The sequence below is a fragment of the Cotesia glomerata genome, linkage group LG5, assembly GCF_020080835.1.
Source record: "Cotesia glomerata isolate CgM1 linkage group LG5, MPM_Cglom_v2.3, whole genome shotgun sequence".
NCBI lineage: Eukaryota > Metazoa > Arthropoda > Insecta > Hymenoptera > Braconidae > Cotesia > Cotesia glomerata.
The window spans coordinates 25,861,452-25,883,296 of record NC_058162.1 but is presented as its reverse complement, the minus strand read 5'-3'; the positions used below and the strand labels follow the sequence as shown (position 1 = coordinate 25,883,296).

The following is a 21,845-nucleotide window of genomic DNA, read 5'->3' as shown; positions in this document are numbered from 1 at the left end:
TTATTAGAAAAATTTTTTTATTGGAATTGATTTATTTTAAAATTAAAAATAATCAACTAATAAATTTTATAAATAGAAAGTTGACGCTAGAAAATTTTTAAAGTTTATTTTATTACTTTTTAATTAATTACAGATACGATAAAAATTATTTTTAATTTTTATTAGTTTAAATTTATTGTTAAAAAAAATTTAGAATTATTAATTATTAAAAAAATTAAATAATTTTATTTAAAGGGTCCAAATGATGATCCACCAGCACCACCACCAATAAATTAATTAAAAAAATGAATCTTCAATAATTACGGGCTTTCAATAAATAAAATTATAAATAATTAAATTATTATTAAAGAAAAAAAAAATTTTATTTAAAAAATAATTATTTAAAATTAATTTATAAAATTGTGATGTATTATTTAAATATTGAAATTTTGTCAAAGCACAATTTTAAAAAATTTATTACAGTTAATTATTATATTATATTGATATTAAATAATTCTAAGCCAGGAAAATATAAATATATATTTTTTAATCATAAAATATATATTGGAATAATGTGAATACTAATTGTAAATTAAGCAAAAAATCTAACTCTAATATAACGAGTGGAACTGTAAAAAAAATGTGTGGAAAAAAAAATTATATGACTAATAATACATTCCAGGGTTTGAATAAACAAAAAAATTATTAATTCAATTAAGTGTTGAATATTTTTTTTCATAATATTTTATTTTATTAAGAAATATAATTTCGTAACCGCATTTCAAAGAATTTATGTACAAAAAACATTTACTGTAACGCGTCTAAATTGAACAATTATTTTATAAAATTGCGTTATTAAAACCATAAGTATAAAAAAATTTTTTTTGCTCCAATTAATGTAAAAATGTTGAAAGCATTAACATCTATGAAAAAAAAAACAAAAAAAATTTCCAAGAGTATACTCGGTATAATCCAAGATTACATTCAGTATAATCCAAGGTTATACTCAGTATAATCCGAGATTATACTCAGTATAATCCAAGGTTATACTCAGCATAATCCAAGGTTATACCCAGCATAATCCAAGGTTATACTCAGTATAATCCAAGATTATACTCAGTGCAATCCAAGATTGTACTCAGTATACTCCAAGATTATACTCAGTATAATCCAAGATCATACTCAGTATAATCCAAGATTATGCCCAGTATAATCCAAGATTATGCCCAGTATAATCCAAGATTATACTCAGTACAATCCAAGATTATACTCAGTATAATCCAAGATTATACTCACTATAATCCAAGATTATACTCAGTACAATCCAAGATTATACCCACTATAATCCAAGATTATGCTCAGTATAATCCAAGATTGTACTCAGTACAATCCAAGATTATACTAGTTACTATTTGAAATTTTTTTATACATCCTCATGGTTTTAGTAACGCGAAATAATTACGCTTATAAAAAAAAGTGACATTCAAGAAAAGTCTTGATTCGAGAGAGTCGTCCGTATTTTCTGGATAATACCACTCATTTTTTCGTACTTGCCAGTAGCGCCAGGTAAATTTTCAAAATTAATAACATCACAAATGTCTTTGGAGAAATTCCCGCTGGAAGGTAGCCTGGTGAACTTGGAAGTGCTCTTCAGCAGGGGCGTTCCCAGCTCGACGCTTTTAACCGTGCCAACTTTCGGCGTAGTTTCGTTTGAACTCTGCGTTGGAGTTTTCGGTGAAATGTTCAGACACTTGGCTGCAGATTTTGGAGTTTCGGCAGTTGAGTTATTCAGGGAGCTCTTGGGTGTACCCGGGCTGGACATCGGGGAGTCGTTCAGCTCCTGGAGCAGCAGTTTCTTTCTTCTTTCCAAGTCGGCTAGCGACGGTGAATCACATGATAGATCAAGCTAAAATTTATTATTTAATTATTTACAATTTTTTTTTATTAAATTCAGGTTTTGGTTAATAAATAAATACTTTTGGAGTCACTGGTAGCTCTTCACATCCTGGAGGTAATGGATCTTGAGAATCTTCACCGTTAACTGGTACAAATTCCACTACAGAATCTAGGGTGGTTAAAAAAAATTATAATTAAGATTTATCATTATTAGCAATTTATTTTTTTTTTTTTATTGAAAAATAAAATTTTTCAATTTTTAATTGAAAATTTTATATAAAATTTTTTTATAAAAAATTTTATAGGATGCTTTTAAACTAAAGATTTTATTTGAAGCTTTTTATTAAAAAATTTTAATTAAAATTTCTGATAATAAATTTTATTTGAAGCTTTTTTATTAAAAATTTAATTTTTTCAAGTAGAAAAATTATTTTAATTAAAAATTTTATTAAAAATTAATATTTCAATTCTCGTCCATGTTTTAAAATATTTAAATGACTAAATCTTGGAAATTTGGGCAATAAATTTTTATTTTTAGTTTGCCTGATGAAGCTGAAATAAATCAGCGAAACGTTGCAATTCCTATAATTTAAAATCTTCATTTATTGTCCAAATTCCCAAGATTTAGTCATTTAAATTTATTAAAAATGTTTTAATTAATAACTTTATTTAAAGTTATTTGATTAAGAATTTTATTTAAAGCTTTTTAATTAAAAATTTAATTTTTTCAAGTAGAAAAATTATTTAGATTGTAAGTACTTGGTCAAAAAAAATAATTTTTGAATTATGGTTTTAAAAATCTTTTTAAGTGATTAATATAAAAATTAATTTATTAAAAATTTGAAGTCTTACTAGCAAGCAGTCACTACGTGACTGCCGAAAATTAAGGATTGTTTATAAGAAAATTTAGACTTGATGATTTTTTGATATTTATGACACTATACATAGTCTAGGTACTTTTTAACTAAATTTTAAAAATAATAGTGCTATCACAGGATCAATTACTAATAATTTAATGGACAAATGTCATAGAACAAATTTATAGAACCAAAAAACTATTAAAAACTCCTCCAAAAACTTTAAATAAAAAATTTTCTAAAAAATATATAAAACCTAGGCATTAATTCTTATGAAGACCTTTCTGATGATACCAAATTAAACTACAAAAAATTCCTTTAAAAATAATAATAAGCTCGTCGAAAAATTTTCCTTACTCTCTCAATTATTTAAATCATAAATGACTATCGCTGAAAAAATATCAAACCCAATTTACGATAAAGATATACCCGTTAAAAATTTTTCTTAGTCTCTTAATTATATAAATTAATTTTTGACCCAACCACATTGACATGTACAAAACAAAATAAATAAATAAACAATTTTTGTTTATTGCGAAATTCTAATCTATTTATAACTAAGGTAAAACCCCCAATTATTGACAGGAGTCTAAATAGTGACATCCTAAATAATTTTTAAGTATATTTAATCATCTGTAATAAGAATAACTATCATATAAATTTTTATTATTTCTAATTAATTAAAAAATTTTTAAAAATTACTGTCAGTTCAAAATATTAAATATCAATTATTAAAAAAAAATTAAGTTACCACCATTTCATCAAATCAGCTTACGAATGTTTATTTTCTTAACAACTTTGATTAGAAAAGTATTTTTTTTAAATGCCGAGTTTAAATTCATTTCTTCATCTAATAATATCATCTTTTTTTTTTTTTTTAATTAACAATATATGAAAAATTTATAATATTGAATAATCGAAATTAATTGTATGCTTTATAATATTTAAATAATGGGTGTCAATAACTAGTTGATAATTTTTAAGTTAAATCTCATATTGACAGCCATTTGACAGCGCTAAGACGCGTTTTTTTGACTTTAATCTAAAAAATTAACTGTAAGAGTTTGAGTTTTTCTGATTAAATAAATTATTTTTAAATTAATTTTTATATTTTTAAAAGTAATTAATCATTCATGAAAATTATCATTAATAAACTTTAATAAAATTGATTACTTAATAAGGTAAACGTCCCAATTATTGACAGGGGTCTAAATATTGACACCCTAAATTATTTTTAAATATATTTGATCATCTGTAATAAGAATAACTATCATATAAATTTTTATTAAATTCTAATTAATTAAAAAATTGAAAAAAATTACTGTCAGTTTAAAATATTAAATATTAATTATTAAAAAATAATAAAAAAAAAAAAAATAATAAAAAATTAACTGTAAGAGTTTGAACTCTTCTGATTAAATAAATTATTTTTAAATTAATTTTTATATTTTTAAAAGTAATTAATCATTTATGGAAATTATTATTAATAAACTTTAATAAAATTGATTACTTAATAATAAGTTTGGATAAATAAGAATAAGCAGATGATTGTAGGCATGCTTAGTATAGGTGTCAATAATTGGGGTGAAGGTATGTCAATAATTAGATCTATCAGTTTTTTAACCTGCCAATAATTGGTGTATCCGGATAATCTATTTAGTTATTTAAAACTAATTAGTAAATAAGGTACAAGCCCTAATTATTGACAGGGGTCTAAATATAGACACCCTAAATTATTTTTAAATATATTTAATCATCTGTAATAAGAATAACTATCATATAAATTTTTATTAAATTCTAATTAATTAAAAAATTGAAAAAAATTACTGTCAGTTCAAAATATTAAATATTAATTATTAAAAAAAAATAAAGTTACCACCAGTTCATCAAACCAGCTTACGAACGTTTATTTTTTTAACAACTTTGATTAGAAAAGCATTTTTTTTAAATGCCGAGTTTAAATTCATTTCTTCATCTAATAATATCATCTTTTTTTTTTTTTTTAATTAACAATAAATGAAAAATTTATAAAATTTAATAATCGAAATTAATTGTATGTTTTATAATATTTAAATAATGGGTGTCAATAACTAGTTGATAATTTTTAAGTTGAATCTCATATTGACAGCCATTTGACAGCGCTAAGACGCGTTTTTTTGACTTTAATCTAAAAAATTAACTGTAAGAGTTTGAACTCTTCTGATTAAATAAATTATTTTAAAATAAATTTTTATATTTTTAAAAGTAATTAATCATTCATGAAAATTATCATTAATAAACTTTAATAAAATTGATTACTTAATAATAAGTTTGGATAAATAAGAATATGCAGATGATTGTAGGCATGCTTAGTATAGGTGTCAATAATTGGGGCGAAAGTATGTCAATAATTAGATCAATCAGTTTTTTAACCTGCCGATAATTGGTGTATCCGGATAATCTATTTAATTATTTAAAATTAATTAGTAAATATCTGTGATTATAACTTTAAAAAATTTGATTAGTAAAAACATTACTTAAGAGATTACTACAAAGAAAATTCAACGATATTGATATTTGATTGCTTAAAAAAAAATCAAATCATAACTTTGTCTCTTATAGTGTCAATAATCGGGGCTTTTACCTTAAATAAACTATTTTATAAAATCCTTTAATATAAAGTATAATTACCCTCAGAGGGCTCGCAATCCATCTCTATAAGCTCGACATCAGCATCAGGACTGGGCTGGCTGGTGGTGGTCTCTAGTTTCTTTTTCTTGTAGCCCTGTTCAGCCTTGCGGTGCGCCAACATCATCAGCATGGCCTCCTTACTGTGCATTGCCTGCATCTCCGGGTTCCAGTATGCCTGTTCCAGATCATATCAACGACGTACAGTAATAAAACTCCAAGCTCCGTGGTACGTATCACCACCAAATAAATAAATAATTCCGACGTCGATTCAACGTCGATACTCATTAATACTCATGATCTTACATCTCTGACACCTGGCGCCGGCGCTACATTGTATCCCGGGTAGTCGTGAATTTTTTTAATATCAAACTTGATATTGTCCTCAGGAGAAAATATTTCTCCGACTTCCTCTGCTGGGTCTAGGACTCGCCTGCCGTCCGAGTTGTACAAGTTTAATCCCGAGTGCTCCAGTTTAGCTTCTTCTAACCACCCTGGAGGGTATCCCAGTGTTCTCATCCTTTAAATTTATTTTTTAAATAATTAATTAATAATAGCAATTATTAAAATTAGCAATAAATAAAAAATTTTATATAAAATTTTTTATTACAAAATTTTATATAAAATTTTCAATTAGAAAATTAAATTAAATTTTTAATTAAAAAGGTTCCAATAAAACTTTCTATTGAATAATTTTATATAAAATTTTCAATTAAAAAATAAACATATAAATTGAAAAAATTTTTATTTTTTAAAATAATAAAAATTTCGTACTTGAAGATATGTTTTGGTAATTCGTTATGACTAAGACCAAGTGCTTTTCTTAGATCATTGCTCAGTACACCAGGTACAAATTTAACCTCATCAACGTGGTAACGCGAGTTCTTGCTGTTTGATCGAGAAGAAAATTCTTTGCGGTTCTTGTTTATTTCGTTGAAATTACGCGGCTTGGGACAGTCACGAAGATTATGATTGGCCAGGCAGTTGAAGCATGTTAATTTTGGTCCTATTGATTCTTTTTCTTCGTCAGAGTTGCCTGATGATTCTTTTAACACTCGGTCGAATTTCTGTAAATTTGAGACAAATAATTTTTTTAATCAATAATGTGACTGCCGTGACTTGTGAACTATAATAAATAAAATTTTACTTTATTAAATAATGACTTTTGTTAAATTGCACTGTACTTTTTTAACCATTGACCTTTTTAAAGATATAAGCACATCCCAATGCTATACTTATCGAGAGCTTTCATTTGAGTACCCACATGCATTTTTGATATATTTTTCATATATATATATATATATATATATATATATATATATATATATATATATATATATATATATATATATATATATATATATATATACATAAAATATATGAAAAATTGATGTGGGTACTCAAATGAAAGGTCTTGATGAGTGTTACATCGGGATGAGCTTATGTCTTTAAAAATGTCAATAATTCACAATATACAATGTAATTTCTTAACTATTGATATTTTTTAAAATATAAACTCATCTCGATGTTACACTTATGGAGACCTTTCATTTGAGTACCCACATGAATTTTTGATATATTTTTTTTTATATATACATATATATAATATATATATAAATATATGAAAAATTGATGTGGGTACTCAAATGAAAGGTTTTGATGAGTGTAACATCGGGATGAGCTTATATCTTTAAAAATGTCAATAGTTCACAAGATACAATGTCATTTCTTAATTATTGATATTTTTAAAGATATAAACTCATTTCGATGATACACTCATCGAGACCTTTCATTTAAGTACCCACATGGCATTTTTTATATATTTTATATAGATGGTATTTGTGAAATATATAAATATATAAAATGTATGAAAAATTGATGTGGGTACTCAAATGAAAGGTCTTGATGAGCGTAACATCGGGATGAGCTTATATGTTTAAAAATGTCAATATTTCCCAAGATAAAAATTCATTTCTTAATTATTGACATTTTTTAAGATATAAACTCACTTCGATGTTACACTCATCGAGACCTTTCATTTGAGTACCCACATGCATTTTTTCATATATTTTATGTATATACATATATATAATATATATAAATATATGAAAAATTGATGTGGGTACTCAAATGAAAAGTCTCAATGAGTGTAATGTCGGGATGAGCTTATATCTTTAAAAATGTCAATAATTCACAAGATAAAAATTCATTTCTTAATTATTGACATTTTTTAAGATATAAACTCACTTCGATGTTCCACTCATCGAGACCTTTCATTTAAGTACCCACATGGCATTTTTTATATATTTAATATATATGGTATTTGTGAAATATATAAATATATAAAATGTATGAAAAATTGATGTGGGTACTCAAATGAAAGGTCTCGATGAGTGTAACATTGGGATGAGCTTATATTTTTAAAAATGTCGTTCACAAGATACAAGATTATTTCTTAATTATGTATCTAGAAATAGAGCATTTTCGGATGCAGCCTAAATACTTATAATAAATTGACTATTGGTGAGAACGATAAGAAACCATGAAAAGACCCAACTCCAGGTCAAAACTTTTCTAATGATAAAAAAAAATTTTGCTTATTATCTTAATAATATAGATTATAGCAAAAAAAAATCTAATATTTTGAAACTCTAAAAAATTATAAATTATTTTTTAATAATTTCTGGACTAAATTTATTTAAAAAAAAAATAAAAAATCGTCGTCTGGTTATGTATTTTAGTATCACAAATGAAAATACCTTTCCATAAGTTGGGACTTTACAGAAATCCTCCTTGCTAGGTTTACTGTCAATTGTAAATAGACTACTTAAATCTTCGCGTTCTGTTTTTTCAGAATTTTTATCCCAAATTTCTAGAACCAAGTCTGAGGAGTCGTCTTCTGGTAAATCGACCCTCACTAGTCTCTCCAAATATTCCTTCACTCTTCTCCGGTACTCTCTAAAAAAAAAATGTAAATCAATAAAATTAATAATTATTATTTTTAATATTCAAAAAACAATTTTTTAATTTTATTGAATAAGTAAATTTGTTTCGGAAAATTATTTAAAAAAAATTGCATTTTAAATTTATAAAAATTTCTACGTCAATTTTTTTTTGACTTAATTTAAGAAAAAAAATTCTTAAAATTTTTAAATATCTACTAAATTAATTTAAATACTTAAAAACGTCGACTAACTCAATTATTATTAAAAATTAAAAGAATTGTTAGATTAGATATCTATTAATTTAAATGACACTGAAGTTAGAAGACGTGTAAAAATTTTTGATTTTTTTTATTAATTAAATTAAAACTAAAAAGATATTTATAAAACAATTGCACTTATAGTTTTTAAAGTTTTTTACATGTGACAATTTTTTTTTTTTGTTTAATTGAAATTTTTTCAATAAAAAATTTCTAAAAATTTTGAAATGGTTGACTTGATTTTCATATAAAAATGACGTGAAAATTAAATTAGCCGACATTTAAAAATTTTTAGATTTTTTTTTATTAAAAAAATTATTTTTAAAAAAATGTCACTTGTAAAAAATTTGAAAAACTGTAAGGGAAATTTTTTAAAAATATTTTTTTGTTTTAATTTAATTATTAAAAAAAAATCAAATAATTAAAAACGTCGGCTAACTTTAGTATCATAAAAATGACACTGAAGTGAGAAGACGTGTAAATAATTTTGATTTGTTTTTATTAATTAAATTACAACTAAAAAAAAATTTCTAAAAAAATGCATTTATATTTTTTAAAGTTTTTTACATGTGACAATTTTTTTTGTTTAATTGAAATTTTTTCAATAAAAAATTTCTAAAAATTTTGAAATGTCGATTAACTTCATTTATAATAATAAAATTAGCCGACATTTTTTATTTTTTTATTTTGCTTAATTTATTAAATTATAACTAAAAAATATTTTTAAAAAATTGTACTTATAGTTTTTAAAGTTTTTTAAAAATGAAAAAATTTTTTTTTTTATTTTTTAATAAAAAAAATCATAAAAACTTTTAAATGTCGGCTAACTTTATTTTCATTTTTCAATAATACTTAAGTTAGCCAACAATTTTAATTTTTTGTTTTTTTAATAATTAAATTGAGAACAAAAAAATACTTTTAAAAAATTGCACTTGCAGTTTTTAGTCTTTTGCAAGTGACATTTTTTTAAAATAATTTTTTCAATAAAAAAAAAATTTTTTAATTTTTAAATGTTGACTAACTTAATTTTCATATGAAAATTAAATTAACCATTTAAAAATTTATATAATTTATTTTATTGAAAAATAATTAAAACAAAAATTATCCCATGTAGAAAATTTTAAAAATTATATGTGGAATTTTTTAAAAATTGTTTTTTAGTTCTAATTTTTAATTAATAAAAAAATTCAAGAATTGTTGAGTGTCGGCTAACTTAATTTTTATATTTTCATGAAACTGAAGTTAGCAGACGTCTAAAAATTTTTGATTTTTTTTTATTAATTAAATTACAACTAAAAAAAAATTTCTAAAAAAATGCACTTATAGTTTTTAAAGTTTTTTATATGTGACAATTTTTTTTTTGTTTAATTGAAATTTTTTCAATAAAAAATTTCTAAAAATTTTGAAATGTCGATTAACTTCATTTATAATAATAAAATTAGCCGACATTTTTTATTTTTTTATTTTGCTTAATTTATTAAATTATAACTAAAAAATATTTTTAAAAAATTGTACTTATAGTTTTTAAAGTTTTTTAAAAATGAAAAAATTTTTTTTTTTATTTTTTAATAAAAAAAATCATAAAAATTTTTAAATGTCGGCTAACTTTATTTTCATTTTTCAATAATACTAAAGTTAGCCAACAATTTTAATTTTTTGTTTTTTTAATAATTAAATTGAGAACAAAAAAATACTTTTAAAAAATTGCACTTGCAGTTTTTAGTCTTTTGCAAGTGACATTTTTTTAAAATAATTTTTTCAATAAAAAAAAAATTTTTTAATTTTTAAATGTTGACTAACTTAATTTTCATATGAAAATTAAATTAACCATTTAAAAATTTATATAATTTATTTTATTGAAAAATAATTAAAACAAAAATTATCCCATGTAGAAAATTTTAAAAATTATATGTGGAATTTTTTAAAAATTGTTTTTTAGTTCTAATTTTTACACGCTTTATATTAGCTTCACTTGTATGTCAGTTTGTTTGTTTGTCAGTTTGTCAGTATGTCAGTAACTCTCCGTGGGTAATCTGCGCGCCTGCGGCCTTCCTTGGTTCTGGTAGCCGTTTCTCAGGCTCGCTCTCCGAAATCGAACTCTGATTCCCCGTATTTATAATATTTATAAATAATTATTTTTTATTAGCTTCACTTGTATGTCAGTATGTCAGTATGTCAGTATGTAACTCTCCGTGGGTAATTTGCGCGCCTGAATATTTTTGATAATCAACAAATAATAGTTTAAAAACTAAAAATCACGCTTTTATAAATAAACCAAACTAAAAGTAAAAATAAATAATAGTTTAAAAACTAAAAACACGCTTTTTATAGAAAACCAAACTAAAAAATAGAAAATAAATTTAAATTAAGAATAGTGTTAAAAATTTCAATAAATATAAATTAATAATAGTGTAAATAAAAAAATGTATTTTATTTTAAAAAAAGCGTGGGTGCTTTTTAAGATATTATCAAAATGATAATCACTCTACTCATATCTGTCAATAAAATATTTATAACTATTGACACCATGCACCTCACGCTTTTTTTAAAATAAAATACATTTTTTTTATTTACACTATTATTAATTTATATTTATTGAAATTTTTAACACTATTTTTAATTTAAATTTATTTTCTATTTTTTAGTTTGGTTTTCTATAAAAAGCGTGTTTTTAGTTTTTTTAAACTATTATTTATTAATTAATAAAAAAATTCAAGAATTGTTGAGTGTCGGCTAACTTAATTTTTATATTTTCATGACACTGAAGTTAGCAGACATCTAAAAATTTTTGATTTTTTTTTATTAATTAAATTACAACTAAAAAAAAATTTCTAAAAAAATGCACTTATAGTTTTTAAAGTTTTTTACATGTGACAATTTTTTTTTTTTTTTTTTGTTTAATTGAAATTTTTTCAATAAAAAATTTCTAAAAATCTTGAAATGGCTAACTTGATTTTCATTAATTTAAGTAAAATAAAAAACTTACTTGGCAACAGTTTTGTCCCTAAAGATAACCTTAATAACTGGTTCATCATCCTCGTTTTTTTCCTCGAGGTCATCGACGGCTTCGTCGATGACAATGAACCCTTCTGGAGCCGCACCAGGTGGCAGAGTTTTTCCTTCACTGGATTTATCGTCCAGGTCGTTGTGGTCAGTAACATCGGCATCGTTTTCGCACACTGATGAGTCCTGACTAATGTCCAAGCAGACTACCGAGTCGTCGGCTTCCTGAGAGTCTCCGTTGCAACTCATGATAAATTATCCGAAAAAAAAAACAAATAACTCACTAAATTCCAAATTTCTACAATTTTTATTTATTGTTTATTATTTATTGTTTGTATTTGTATTTTTATATTTTTATTTATTTGTAATGCGTTCTTTTCAGTTGCTCGGAAGCGACATCTGGTGACAGCTGATGAAATTTATTTATATTTACAAAATGGCCGCCTTAGCAGCGCCCTCCTGTCAGTCTGAACAAGTTTAATCACTCAAACACTACTAAAAAAACTATTATAAAAGTATAACCTGCTGATGCGTCTTTTGATAATTAAGTTTAAGTTTAGGAAAATTATTTATTTATTTATTTAAACTATAACAGCTGCTCGCTATAGTTAGAGCGGCAGAGTTATTCTTTTTTAAATTGTATTAATTAATTAATAAAGTGTATCATGATGTCGCGGTCTGTGCGAGCAGAAACTCGGAGTCGTGCTAAAGATGACATTAAACGAGTTATGCAAGTTGTGGATAAAGTTCGGCACTGGTAATTAATTACTTTGTTGTGGTTTATATTTATTTGGAGTTTTTTAATTTAGGTTTTTTTTTTTTTTTTCCAGGGAAAAAAAATGGGTGACGATAGGAGAGACTACCATGAAAATTTACAAATGGGTACCGATATCAACGCTTGAGTTGGTTAGAATTTTATATTTATTTATGGAATTAATAGTAGCTTTTTTTTAAATATTAAAAATTTATTTTGAAAAAAATTTTATTTGTAAAAAATTTGAAATATTGTTAGGGTAGTTTTTAAAAAAATAGTTTTTTTTGCTCCATTTTAATTATTATATCAGACAAAAATTTTTTTAAAGCTAATTTATATTATTGAGAGAACAAGAAAAATTTTATGAAAATTAAATTAGCCGACATTTGAAAATTTTTATAAATTATATTATTGAAAAATAATTTGTAAAAAATTGAAACAAAAATTTTCACATGTAGAAAATTTTAAAAATTATACGTGGAATTTTTTAAAAGGTTTTTTAGTTATAATTTTTAATAAAAAAAAAAAATCAAAAATTTTTGAGTGTCGGCTAACTTAATTTTCATAAAATTTTGTGTCCAGGATAGTCATGATAAACTCGGTTTTTTTAAAGAAATTTATTGTCCTTGCAAAGGTCTTAATTTTAATTTGTGCCTTTTAAAGGTTTCATATCATTCTTGCCGATAGTCAATTTATTATGAGTATTTTAGCTGCATTCGAAAATATCTCTAGATACATAATTAAGAAATGATCTTTTATCTTGTGAAATATTGAGATTTTTACAGATATAAGCTCATTCTGATGTTACACTAATCAAGACCTTTCATTTGAGTACCCACATCAATTTTTCATATATTTTATATATTTATATATTTCACAAATACCATATATATAAAATATATAAAAAATGCCATGTGGGTACTTAAATGAACGGTCTTGATGAGTGTAACGTCAACATGAGTTTATATCTTAAAAAATGTCAATAATTAAAAAATTACTTTTTATCTTGTGAACTAATTATATTTTTGAACATAAAAGCTCATTCTAATGTTACGCTCATCGAGACCTTTCATTTGAGTACCCACATCAATTTTTCATATATTTTATATATTTATATATATTATATATATTTATACATATGTATATATGAAAAATATATGAAAAATTGATGTGGGTACTCAAATGAAAGGTCTTGATGACTGTAACATCGGGATGAGCTTACATCTTTAAAATTATCAATAATTGAAAAATAACCTTGTATCTTGTGAACTATTGACATTTTTAAAGACATAAGCTGACTCCGACACTACACTTATCAAGACCTTTAATTTGAGTACCCACATCAATTTTTCATATATTTTATATATTTATATATATTATATATATGAATATATGAAAAATATATCAAAAATGCATATGGGTACTTAAATGAAAGGTCTTGATGAGTGTAACATCGAGATGAGCTTACATCTTTAAAAATATCAATAATTAAGAAATTACCTCATTTCTGGTGAACTATTGACTTTTTTAAAGATATAAGCTCACTCCGACATTACACTCATCAAGACCTTTCATTTGAGTACCCACTTCAATTTTTCATATATTTATATACATTATATATATGTATATATGAAAAATATATCAAAAATGCATGTGGGTACTCAAATGAAAGCTCTTGATGAGTGTAACACCGGGATGAGCTTATATCTTTAAAAACGTCAATATTTAAGAGAGTTCAGTAGAATTTAACAAAAGTCATTATTTAACAAAGCAGAATTTTGTTTATTTATAGTTCACAAACAGCAGTCACGAAGTGACTGCAAGGTTGCTAGTTAGAATTAAAAAAATAATTGTAAAAAATTACACTCATAATTTTTTAAATTTTCTACATGTGAAATTTTTATTTAAATTTTCTTAATTAGAACTTAAAAATTTTCATTAAAAAATTTTTTTATTTATTTAGAATGTTTTAAATTTTTACTTAAAACTTCACAAGTTAAATTTATATGCTAAATTTTCTTTTATATTAGAATTTAATCGTAAAATATTTTAAATAATTAAAAAATTAGCTACTTTTAATATAATAATAATAATAATATTTTATCAAAAAAAATTATTTTTTTTAGAAAAAAAAAGCAAAGTCCTTGGCTGATAAAGAAAATGGTTTGCCAAGAAAAAGTGGAATGGACTCATCAAACAACTCGAATTTCGGACTCACCGAGGACTCCAACACATGTAAAATTTAAAAATTATTATTATTGTTGTTATTATTATTTTATTTATTTTTATTTTACAAGTATAATTATTAAATAGGCTTTTCGACTGTAAGTGATTCACAAGGAATGACAGATTTTTCAACACATCTAGGGTTCTCGGAAGATTCAAACTCGCAAAACAGCGAGCCAGCTCCAAAAGTACTCAAGACTGATTGATTACTCTACCACATGATAATTAATATCCACCGGAAGGATTAACCATCCAATGATGCATCAGCATTATCATTGTTATCATTTCCACAATCATTATTTCATTTATATTAAAATTTTTTTATAATAAATATTATTTTAATTTAATATTGTACACCTAAGATTTATTAATTAATTTAAGCCTCACGAGTACACTATTTTAAAACTCTAATTAGAGTTTTGTGTAAATATTTTAATTATAATGTATAAAAAATAAAAAACTAGATCTTATATTGGAAATAAATTTTAAGTAATAAAAATTTATTATTTAAATTTGTTCATTTATTTAAATCAGAAAAATACAAAAATTTTTTCAATGAAAATCTGAAAATTTACCTGAAAAAAAATTAATTTAATTTTAATTATAAAAATTTGATTTTTTTTATTAAGACATTTGAACAATTTTTTTAATTAATAAAATTTTTTTTATTAAAAAAATTTAATTTTAATTATTAAAAATTTGATTTTTTTTACTAAGAAATTTGAACAATTTTTTTCATTAAAAAATTTTTTTTTATTAAAAAATTTGAACAATTTTTTTAATTAAAAAAATTTTTGTTAAAAAATTTGAACAATTTTTGTAATTAAAAAAATTTTTGTTATTAAAAAATTTGAACAATTTTTTTAATTAAAAAAATTTTTTTTATTAAGAAATTTGAACAATTTTTTTTATTATAAAATTTGAACAATTTTTTTAATTAAAAAAATTTTTTTTATTAACAACTTTGAACAATTTTTTTTATTAAAAATTTTGAAAAATTTTTTTTATTAAAAAATTTGAACAATTTTTTTTTATTAAAAATTTTGAACAATTTTAGGAACAAAAAAATCTTACCAGGGTAAAATAGTCCCATCGTGTCTGAGAAAAGCTCCATTGTCTTTTTCAGAAAGACCCATGACCGTCTGGACCATATTATGAACACTGGAATCAATATCCATTGGAGCATTGGACCCTCCCATGTCCGTCTTGACCCAGCCAGGATGCATGCAAGCTACCAGGATCCCGTCTTCTTTCAGATCAACGCTCATCGACTTGGTTGCAGCGTTCAGGGCAGCTTTGCTGCATCTGTAGGGGTAAGATCCACCTGAACCGTTATCTGCGATGCTGCCCATCAGAGATGTCATGTTGATAACAGCTGCGCGGTCTACACTCATGCCTTGTTTTCCTGCTGCTGCTTTTCTCAGCAATGGTAAGAATGCCTTTAATTAAAAAATATTTTTTTTTAATAATTAATTTTTTTTTATTTAATAAAAATTTATTTTATAAAAATTCATTTAGCAAATTTTTAATAATTTTTGCAACAAATAAATTATGGCAAAAAAAATTGACGTAGAAATTAAAAAAAAATTATAAGTGCAATTTTTTTTAAATAATTTTCCAGAAAAAATTTTTTTTATAAAAATTTATTTAGAAAATTTTTAATAATTTTTGTAAAAAATAAATTATGACAAAAAATTGACGTAGAAATTTAAAAAAAATAAAAAATGCAATTTTTTTAATAAAATTATTTAGAAGAAATTTTTTTTTGTTAAATAAAATTAAAAAATGATCAAGTGATTGCTAAATTTAATTGCATATTTATTAAAATTGTATTTTTATTTTATAAAAATAAAATTTTATTTAAAAAATATTTTTTTTTAAATAAAATTGAATGTTGATCACGCAGCAATTATAAAAATAAATACCTTGGTAAGCATTATAGGCACTACAGTATTAACTAAATAATTTTCCGTCAAATCTTCAGCTTTAACACTGTCAAGTTTAGACGAAGGTAATAAAATCGCAGCATTGTTGAACAGAACATTCAGACCAGCATCTCCAACTTGCGCGCTTACTTCATTTACAATCCGGTCGTAGTCTTTAAAGTTTGTTAAATCTAAAAGGAAAAAAAAAATAAATATTAGTGATTATAAATTATCAATTAGTGGTTATCAATTATTAAAAATTTTTTTAATAATTTTTTAAATAACTTTTAATAACTTTTTAAATAATTTTTAATGATTTTTTAAATAATTTTTAATAATTTGTTAAATAATTTTACCTAGATCGAAACTAAAATCGATGATTAATAACATGCATTATAAGTCGTAAAAATGACCTTGATAAATATTATACTAACACTGCTAATGCACAATCAATATAATTATCGCGGAATAAAGTTTTAACTCTACATTGTCATCATTTAGTTTAAAAGTCAACAGTTATCATTGTTGATAATAATTATGATTACCTGCTTTTATGATACAGACATTGCTTGATTTTTCAGCTATTTCTTTTAATTTCTGTAAAAAATAATTATTTATTAATTTTTGTTACTATGAAGTTTTTTAAATATTTAAGTTGTATTAATGAAACTGTTGTAAAAAGTGAATCTGTTAATGAAAATAATTTTATTGGTAAGTTTATTTAATTTCTTTAAAAAAAAAATTTAATAATAATAATAATAATCAATTTTTGACTTGAATTATTATTATTGTTATTATTAGTCGCACTATAAAAAAAAAATTTAATAATAATAATAATAATCAATTTTTGACTTGAATTATTATTATTGTTATTATTAGTCGCACTATAAAAAAAAATTTAATAATAATAATAATAATAATAATCCAAGCCAAATTATTATTATTATTATTATTATTATTATTGTTATTATTATTATTATTATTAGTCGCATTAAAGAAGCGAATGAAATAATAATAATAATAATAATAATAATAATAATAATAATAATAATAATCCAAGCCAAAATTTTATTATTATTATTATTATTATTATTATTATTAGTCGCATTAAAGAATCGAATGAAATAATAATAATAATAATAATAATAATAATAATAATAATAATAATAATAATAATAATAATAATAATAATAATAATAATAATAATAATAATAATAATAATAATAATAATAATAATAAACTCAGAAGTGCTCCCCACAACCGGTCCTTTTCGGATGAGGACCATTCATCAGGTGGGAGGAGCACGCCGGACCCGATGAACGATGACGACCCTGGCGCTTTAAGGACTTTCTTTAAGTGGACGGAGGAACTACGAGTCGACCTCTTGGTGTGCTACCAACGTAGCGAGCCGGAGGTGAGCGGTTATATGGCCCGGATGCACACTCTTTGGAGTGATATGCATCCGGAGCTAGAGCATTTTACGCCTAAACACCTGCGTAATTATGCCGCTTATCTTCGGCGTAATAGAAGATCGCTTGTGCCGGATAGAAGGCAGTCTAATAGACTTTCCTTTCCAGCGCAATTACACCAAGAGCGACGCCGTTCCTCCTTGGATGACAACAATCCCTTTATAGGACGGCAAGTAAGTATATCTAAAAAGATAACTTACTCCCAACAACAGCTAGAAGCGGTAAATGAAGATCTCCGTGCAAACATCCTGGAGGATTCCACCCTGCTCACTGTGAGCCAGGTTGTGTATGGTGCAGCAGTTTCGGCTTTTCCGAGAGAGAGACATTGTCTCTCAATCGAGGCAAGGTTGAGACAGCGCATCTCACAACTTGGACTCAAAATTGACAGATCCCGGAAACAGGTCTCCCGCATTCAGTGTGTGATTGAGTTTGAAACAACTCAAAGAGCATACACGCCCCGAATTCGGCGCATTGCTGCTGAACTTCGGTGGCGTCATCACACACTGAATAAAAGTACTCTTCTTGTCATCAAGGAAGAGTCTCTCAATAAATTGCGGGCTTTAGTGACTGCCAAAAAGTCACTAGAGAAAAGGCTGAAGCGGTTGGTCGACAACTCGTTGTTTCGATCCAGCCCTTCACGCTTTCTGACACCAAAGACCGATGTTACCGGGAATTATCCAACACCTAAGCGGGTGGAAGCTTTTTGGACTGAGTTGTATGGAGATCAACCAAACGTGAACGCCAATACTCCAGCTCTGCACGACTTTAAAGCATTCTGTCGGGAACACCGTAGACAGAATGCTGATGAAGAGAGCCCTGCAGTCAGTGTGAATGAAGTTCGTTCAGCTCTAAATGGCAGCAAAAATTGGGCTGCCCCGGACCAGATGGCATAAATGTCTTTTGGTGGAAGAAGTTTACTTCTACCCACCTCCATCTGGCCCGTATATTTACATCGTACATTAGAGCTGACGAACCGATTCCAGACTGGCTCGTGGAAGGGCGAACCGTACTGATACCAAAAAGGTGACTTGTCTGACCCAAAGAATTACAGGCCTATCACCTGCTTGAATGCGGTTTATAAAATTTTTACAAAAATTTTAAACAACCGTATTTTGCATGAGATAGAACCTGTATGGCAACAGATATATGAACAGCGTGGCAGCAAAAGAGGCCTGTCAGGTTGCAAAGAGAACTTGATAGTTGATCGATGTGTCACACAAGATGCGATCTACTATCAACGCAACCTGTCAATGGCCTGGATCGACTATCGCAAGGCATTTGACTCAACTTCTCATGAGTTGATTTTATATCTCCTCAAATGCCTGGGGGTCAATCCTGAAATAGTGGAATGCATTCGGCGTACAATGCAGCTCTGGCGAACGCGTTTTCACATTGGAAGTGGAAACGCATTGCACATAACCGGAGTTGTAGAGTACAAACGAGGGGTCTTCCAAGGTGATTCCTTAAGCCCTCTGCTGTTTTGCATCTCACTGCTGCCTATATCTGTTGCTCTCCGTAAAACTCGTGGGTACTCTGTGGGGCCTCCGGGTGATCGAAAATACTCGATTACCCATCTGCTTTATATGGATGACCTGAAGCTTTATAGTGCTGATGAAGATCATCTAAAGGCGGCTCTTAACATCGTAGCAGAGTACACGCGGGATGTCGGAATGTCTTTTGGGTTGGACAAGTGTGCGGTCGTACATCTGGCGAGGGGTAAGTGCTCTGTTACGGGTGATGATGTCGAGTTGGTAGATGGGAGCGTTTTAAGACAATTAGACGCCGGAGAGTTGTATAGATATCTAGGAATGGAAGAGCACCGCATGCATGCGGTCTCCGAGGTCCAAGCAACTCTCCGTAGCGAGTATGTTAGGAGACTCCGGAAAATTTGGTCCTCCGAACTTTCCGGTAAAAATAAAGTCTCCGCTACTAACACGCTCGCTGTCCCAGTCTTACTATACTCTTTCGGTGTCTTAAAATGGGCCCGAAAGGATCTGCGAGATCTCGACATCAAAACCCGTAAGACTATCAACATGAACCGGAGCATGCACCCCAATTCATCAGTCGCCAGATTATACCTCTCCCGGTCCATCGGTGGGAGAGGTCTGCAGAGTTTGGAGCGGCTGCATGATCGTTTGGTCCTGGGTTTAACACACGAAGTTGTCAATTTCACTGCAGACGAGGATGACTTTCTTATGCAAATTGTTCATAAACATGAGAATGCGCATAAGGGGTCGTTCTTGTATAAGGCAGCTATATATGCAGCAAGAACCCTTGGTCTTGGAGAGATAAACGCTCTTATGGAACTCCGAAAGGAGGAATTCAAGAGCGTCATCAGGAACGCCGAGGAAAAACTACTCCTAGGCGAACTGATGGACAAGTCCATGCACAGCGTGTTCTTCAAACACGTGCGTGATCATGGCTTGTCCACCCAGCTGACGTTTTCCTTCTTAAAGTCAGCTGGCCTGATGTCCGAGACTGAAGGGTTCATATTTGCTTGCCAAGATGGTGTCATTAACACTCTAGAATACCGTAGCAAGGTGCTCCAGGTGCAGCTTCTGGACACGTCATGTAGGATGTGTAAACAACACCCGGAGACGCTCATGCACCTTTTGTCAGCATGTCCTGTGCTGGCGAGAGGTGCATATATCCATCGTCACAATGCTGCCCTGAGAGTACTGTACTACTATCTTCGTCATTACTACGGTATTGATATGACACCAGTGCTGCCTTATCTGCCAGGAGATATTCCCCAGGTTGTTGAGAATGACAGTTGCAAAATTTATTGGAACATGCCGTTTGCAACAACTCGGCGGATAGATCACAACAAACCTGATATTGTGCTCTTCGACAAGGCTACTCGTGACATTTATGTCATTGAGTTCTCGGCCCCGGCTGAATACAACATCTCAGCCAAAGAAGAGCACAAAGACAGATATATCAGGATCTCCTGTTTGAAATTGGCAAACTTTACCCAGGTTACCGTGTCAAGCTCGTCGTCCTGATTGTTGGCGTCCTCGGAGGGATGAAACAGTCTTTTGTATCCTCACTTGCCAGAGTTCCAGCTTGCTCATCAAAAGCTGAATTCTTGGCGGTCAGGATGCAGAAGGCTGTCATACTAGGTTCCCTCCGTCTACTTAGGAAAATGACTTTGGCCTGCTGTGATCACTAACCGCCTTGTTGTGCGGAGTGGTCCAGCAGTAATGGATGGAGCTCAGGCTGGGCCCTCGGAGAATCGGACTCCGGGGACAACCCCCCTGAGCATTTAATAACACAATAATAATAATAATAATAATAATAATAATAATAATAATAATAATAATAATAATAATAATAATAATAATAATAATAATTGATAAAGATAGACATTTATTATTATTATTATTATTATTCTTATTATTATTATTATTATTATTATTATTATTATTATTATTATTCTAAGCCCAATAATAATAATAATAATAATAATAATAATAATTGTTTACCTGAGCTTTGTTGATATCACGACAAGTAGCGAAAATTTTTTCCGGTGGATTTGGTAATTGAGTTAAATGTTGAACTAATCCTAAACCTAATCCTCGGTTACAACCAGTTATTAAAATCGAACGCATTTTTATCTGAAAAATAAATGATAATTAAAAATATACAAAAACAATTTATTTTTTTACAATTATAATTTACTAACCTAGCTACAATACGTTGTTGAGCGGCGTATCGCTGCGACGTGAATAACTTGAACATGTATCATGAAATTTATTTTACGCATCTTTTCTACCAACTGCATAGCAGTTCTGCGCGCTGTCTTAATCTAATTGCTTTGATTGTTACTTACGTAACTATCCTTAATAATAATAATTTTTTTATATG

The 21,845-nt window shown here is 26.8% G+C and overlaps 4 protein-coding genes across 7 annotated transcripts in view; 2 read left to right on the top strand and 2 right to left on the bottom strand.

The window, feature by feature from the left end:
* The window catches only part of LOC123264991 (small integral membrane protein 14), a 7,833-nt gene extending 7,140 nt beyond the window's left edge, over window positions 1–693 (top strand). Inside the window, exon 5 of the mRNA XM_044728557.1 lies at window positions 235–693. Coding sequence (XP_044584492.1) covers window positions 235–276 — 42 coding nt within the window. The 3' untranslated portion in view covers window positions 277–693. The remainder of the gene's footprint in view (window positions 1–234) is intronic.
* The window catches only part of LOC123264989 (C-factor-like), a 24,104-nt gene extending 2,311 nt beyond the window's left edge, over window positions 1–21,793 (bottom strand). The window contains exons 1-6 of one of the 4 annotated variants that reach the window (XM_044728551.1): window positions 21,660–21,793; window positions 21,464–21,595; window positions 17,055–17,106; window positions 16,510–16,700; window positions 15,659–16,023; window positions 15,113–15,159 (exon numbers count right to left, since the gene is read on the bottom strand). In XM_044728551.1, coding sequence (XP_044584486.1) covers window positions 15,156–15,159; window positions 15,659–16,023; window positions 16,510–16,700; window positions 17,055–17,106; window positions 21,464–21,595; window positions 21,660–21,719 — 804 coding nt within the window. In that variant the 5' untranslated portion in view covers window positions 21,720–21,793 and the 3' untranslated portion in view covers window positions 15,113–15,155. Of the gene's footprint in view, window positions 1–15,112; window positions 15,160–15,654; window positions 16,024–16,509; window positions 16,701–17,054; window positions 17,107–21,463; window positions 21,596–21,659 lie in introns of those variants that run through there. The other 3 variants (XM_044728555.1, XM_044728552.1, XM_044728553.1) reach the window with 3 other exon arrangements.
* On the bottom strand, window positions 694–11,898 carry LOC123264987 (zinc finger CCHC domain-containing protein 8 homolog). Its single transcript, XM_044728549.1, has 8 exons — window positions 11,588–11,898; window positions 8,159–8,357; window positions 6,174–6,466; window positions 5,706–5,919; window positions 5,403–5,577; window positions 1,956–2,044; window positions 1,434–1,885; window positions 694–825 (listed from the first exon to the last, which is right to left on the bottom strand). Exons 1-7 carry the CDS (start codon window positions 11,851–11,853, stop codon window positions 1,463–1,465), a joined length of 1,659 nt encoding a protein of 552 aa, XP_044584484.1. The 5' UTR covers window positions 11,854–11,898; the 3' UTR covers window positions 694–825; window positions 1,434–1,462.
* On the top strand, window positions 12,255–14,931 carry LOC123264990 (B-cell CLL/lymphoma 7 protein family member A). The gene is made up of 4 exons (XM_044728556.1): window positions 12,255–12,361; window positions 12,435–12,510; window positions 14,485–14,593; window positions 14,672–14,931. The coding sequence occupies exons 1-4, from the start codon at window positions 12,270–12,272 to the stop codon at window positions 14,788–14,790; spliced, it is 396 nt and encodes a 131-aa protein (XP_044584491.1). The 5' UTR covers window positions 12,255–12,269; the 3' UTR covers window positions 14,791–14,931.
* Window positions 21,794–21,845: the final 52 nt, after the last annotated feature.

Excerpts from the sequence above, each read along its gene's own strand:
- LOC123264987 (XM_044728549.1), bottom strand. The coding sequence starts at position 11,853 with ATGAGTTGCAACGGAGACTCTCAGGAAGCCGACGACTCGGTAGTCTGC. Across the intron at positions 8,358-11,587 it reads AGGGACAAAACTGTTGCCAA|AGAGTACCGGAGAAGAGTGA; the intron begins GTAAGTTTTTTA and ends TTTTTTTTTTAG. Across the intron at positions 5,920-6,173 it reads TTACCAAAACATATCTTCAA|GATGAGAACACTGGGATACC; the intron begins GTACGAAATTTT and ends ATAAATTTAAAG.
- LOC123264990 (XM_044728556.1), top strand. The coding sequence starts at position 12,270 with ATGATGTCGCGGTCTGTGCGAGCAGAAACTCGGAGTCGTGCTAAAGAT. Across the intron at positions 12,511-14,484 it reads CGATATCAACGCTTGAGTTG|AAAAAAAAAGCAAAGTCCTT; the intron begins GTTAGAATTTTA and ends TATTTTTTTTAG. Across the intron at positions 14,594-14,671 it reads CACCGAGGACTCCAACACAT|GCTTTTCGACTGTAAGTGAT; the intron begins GTAAAATTTAAA and ends ATTATTAAATAG.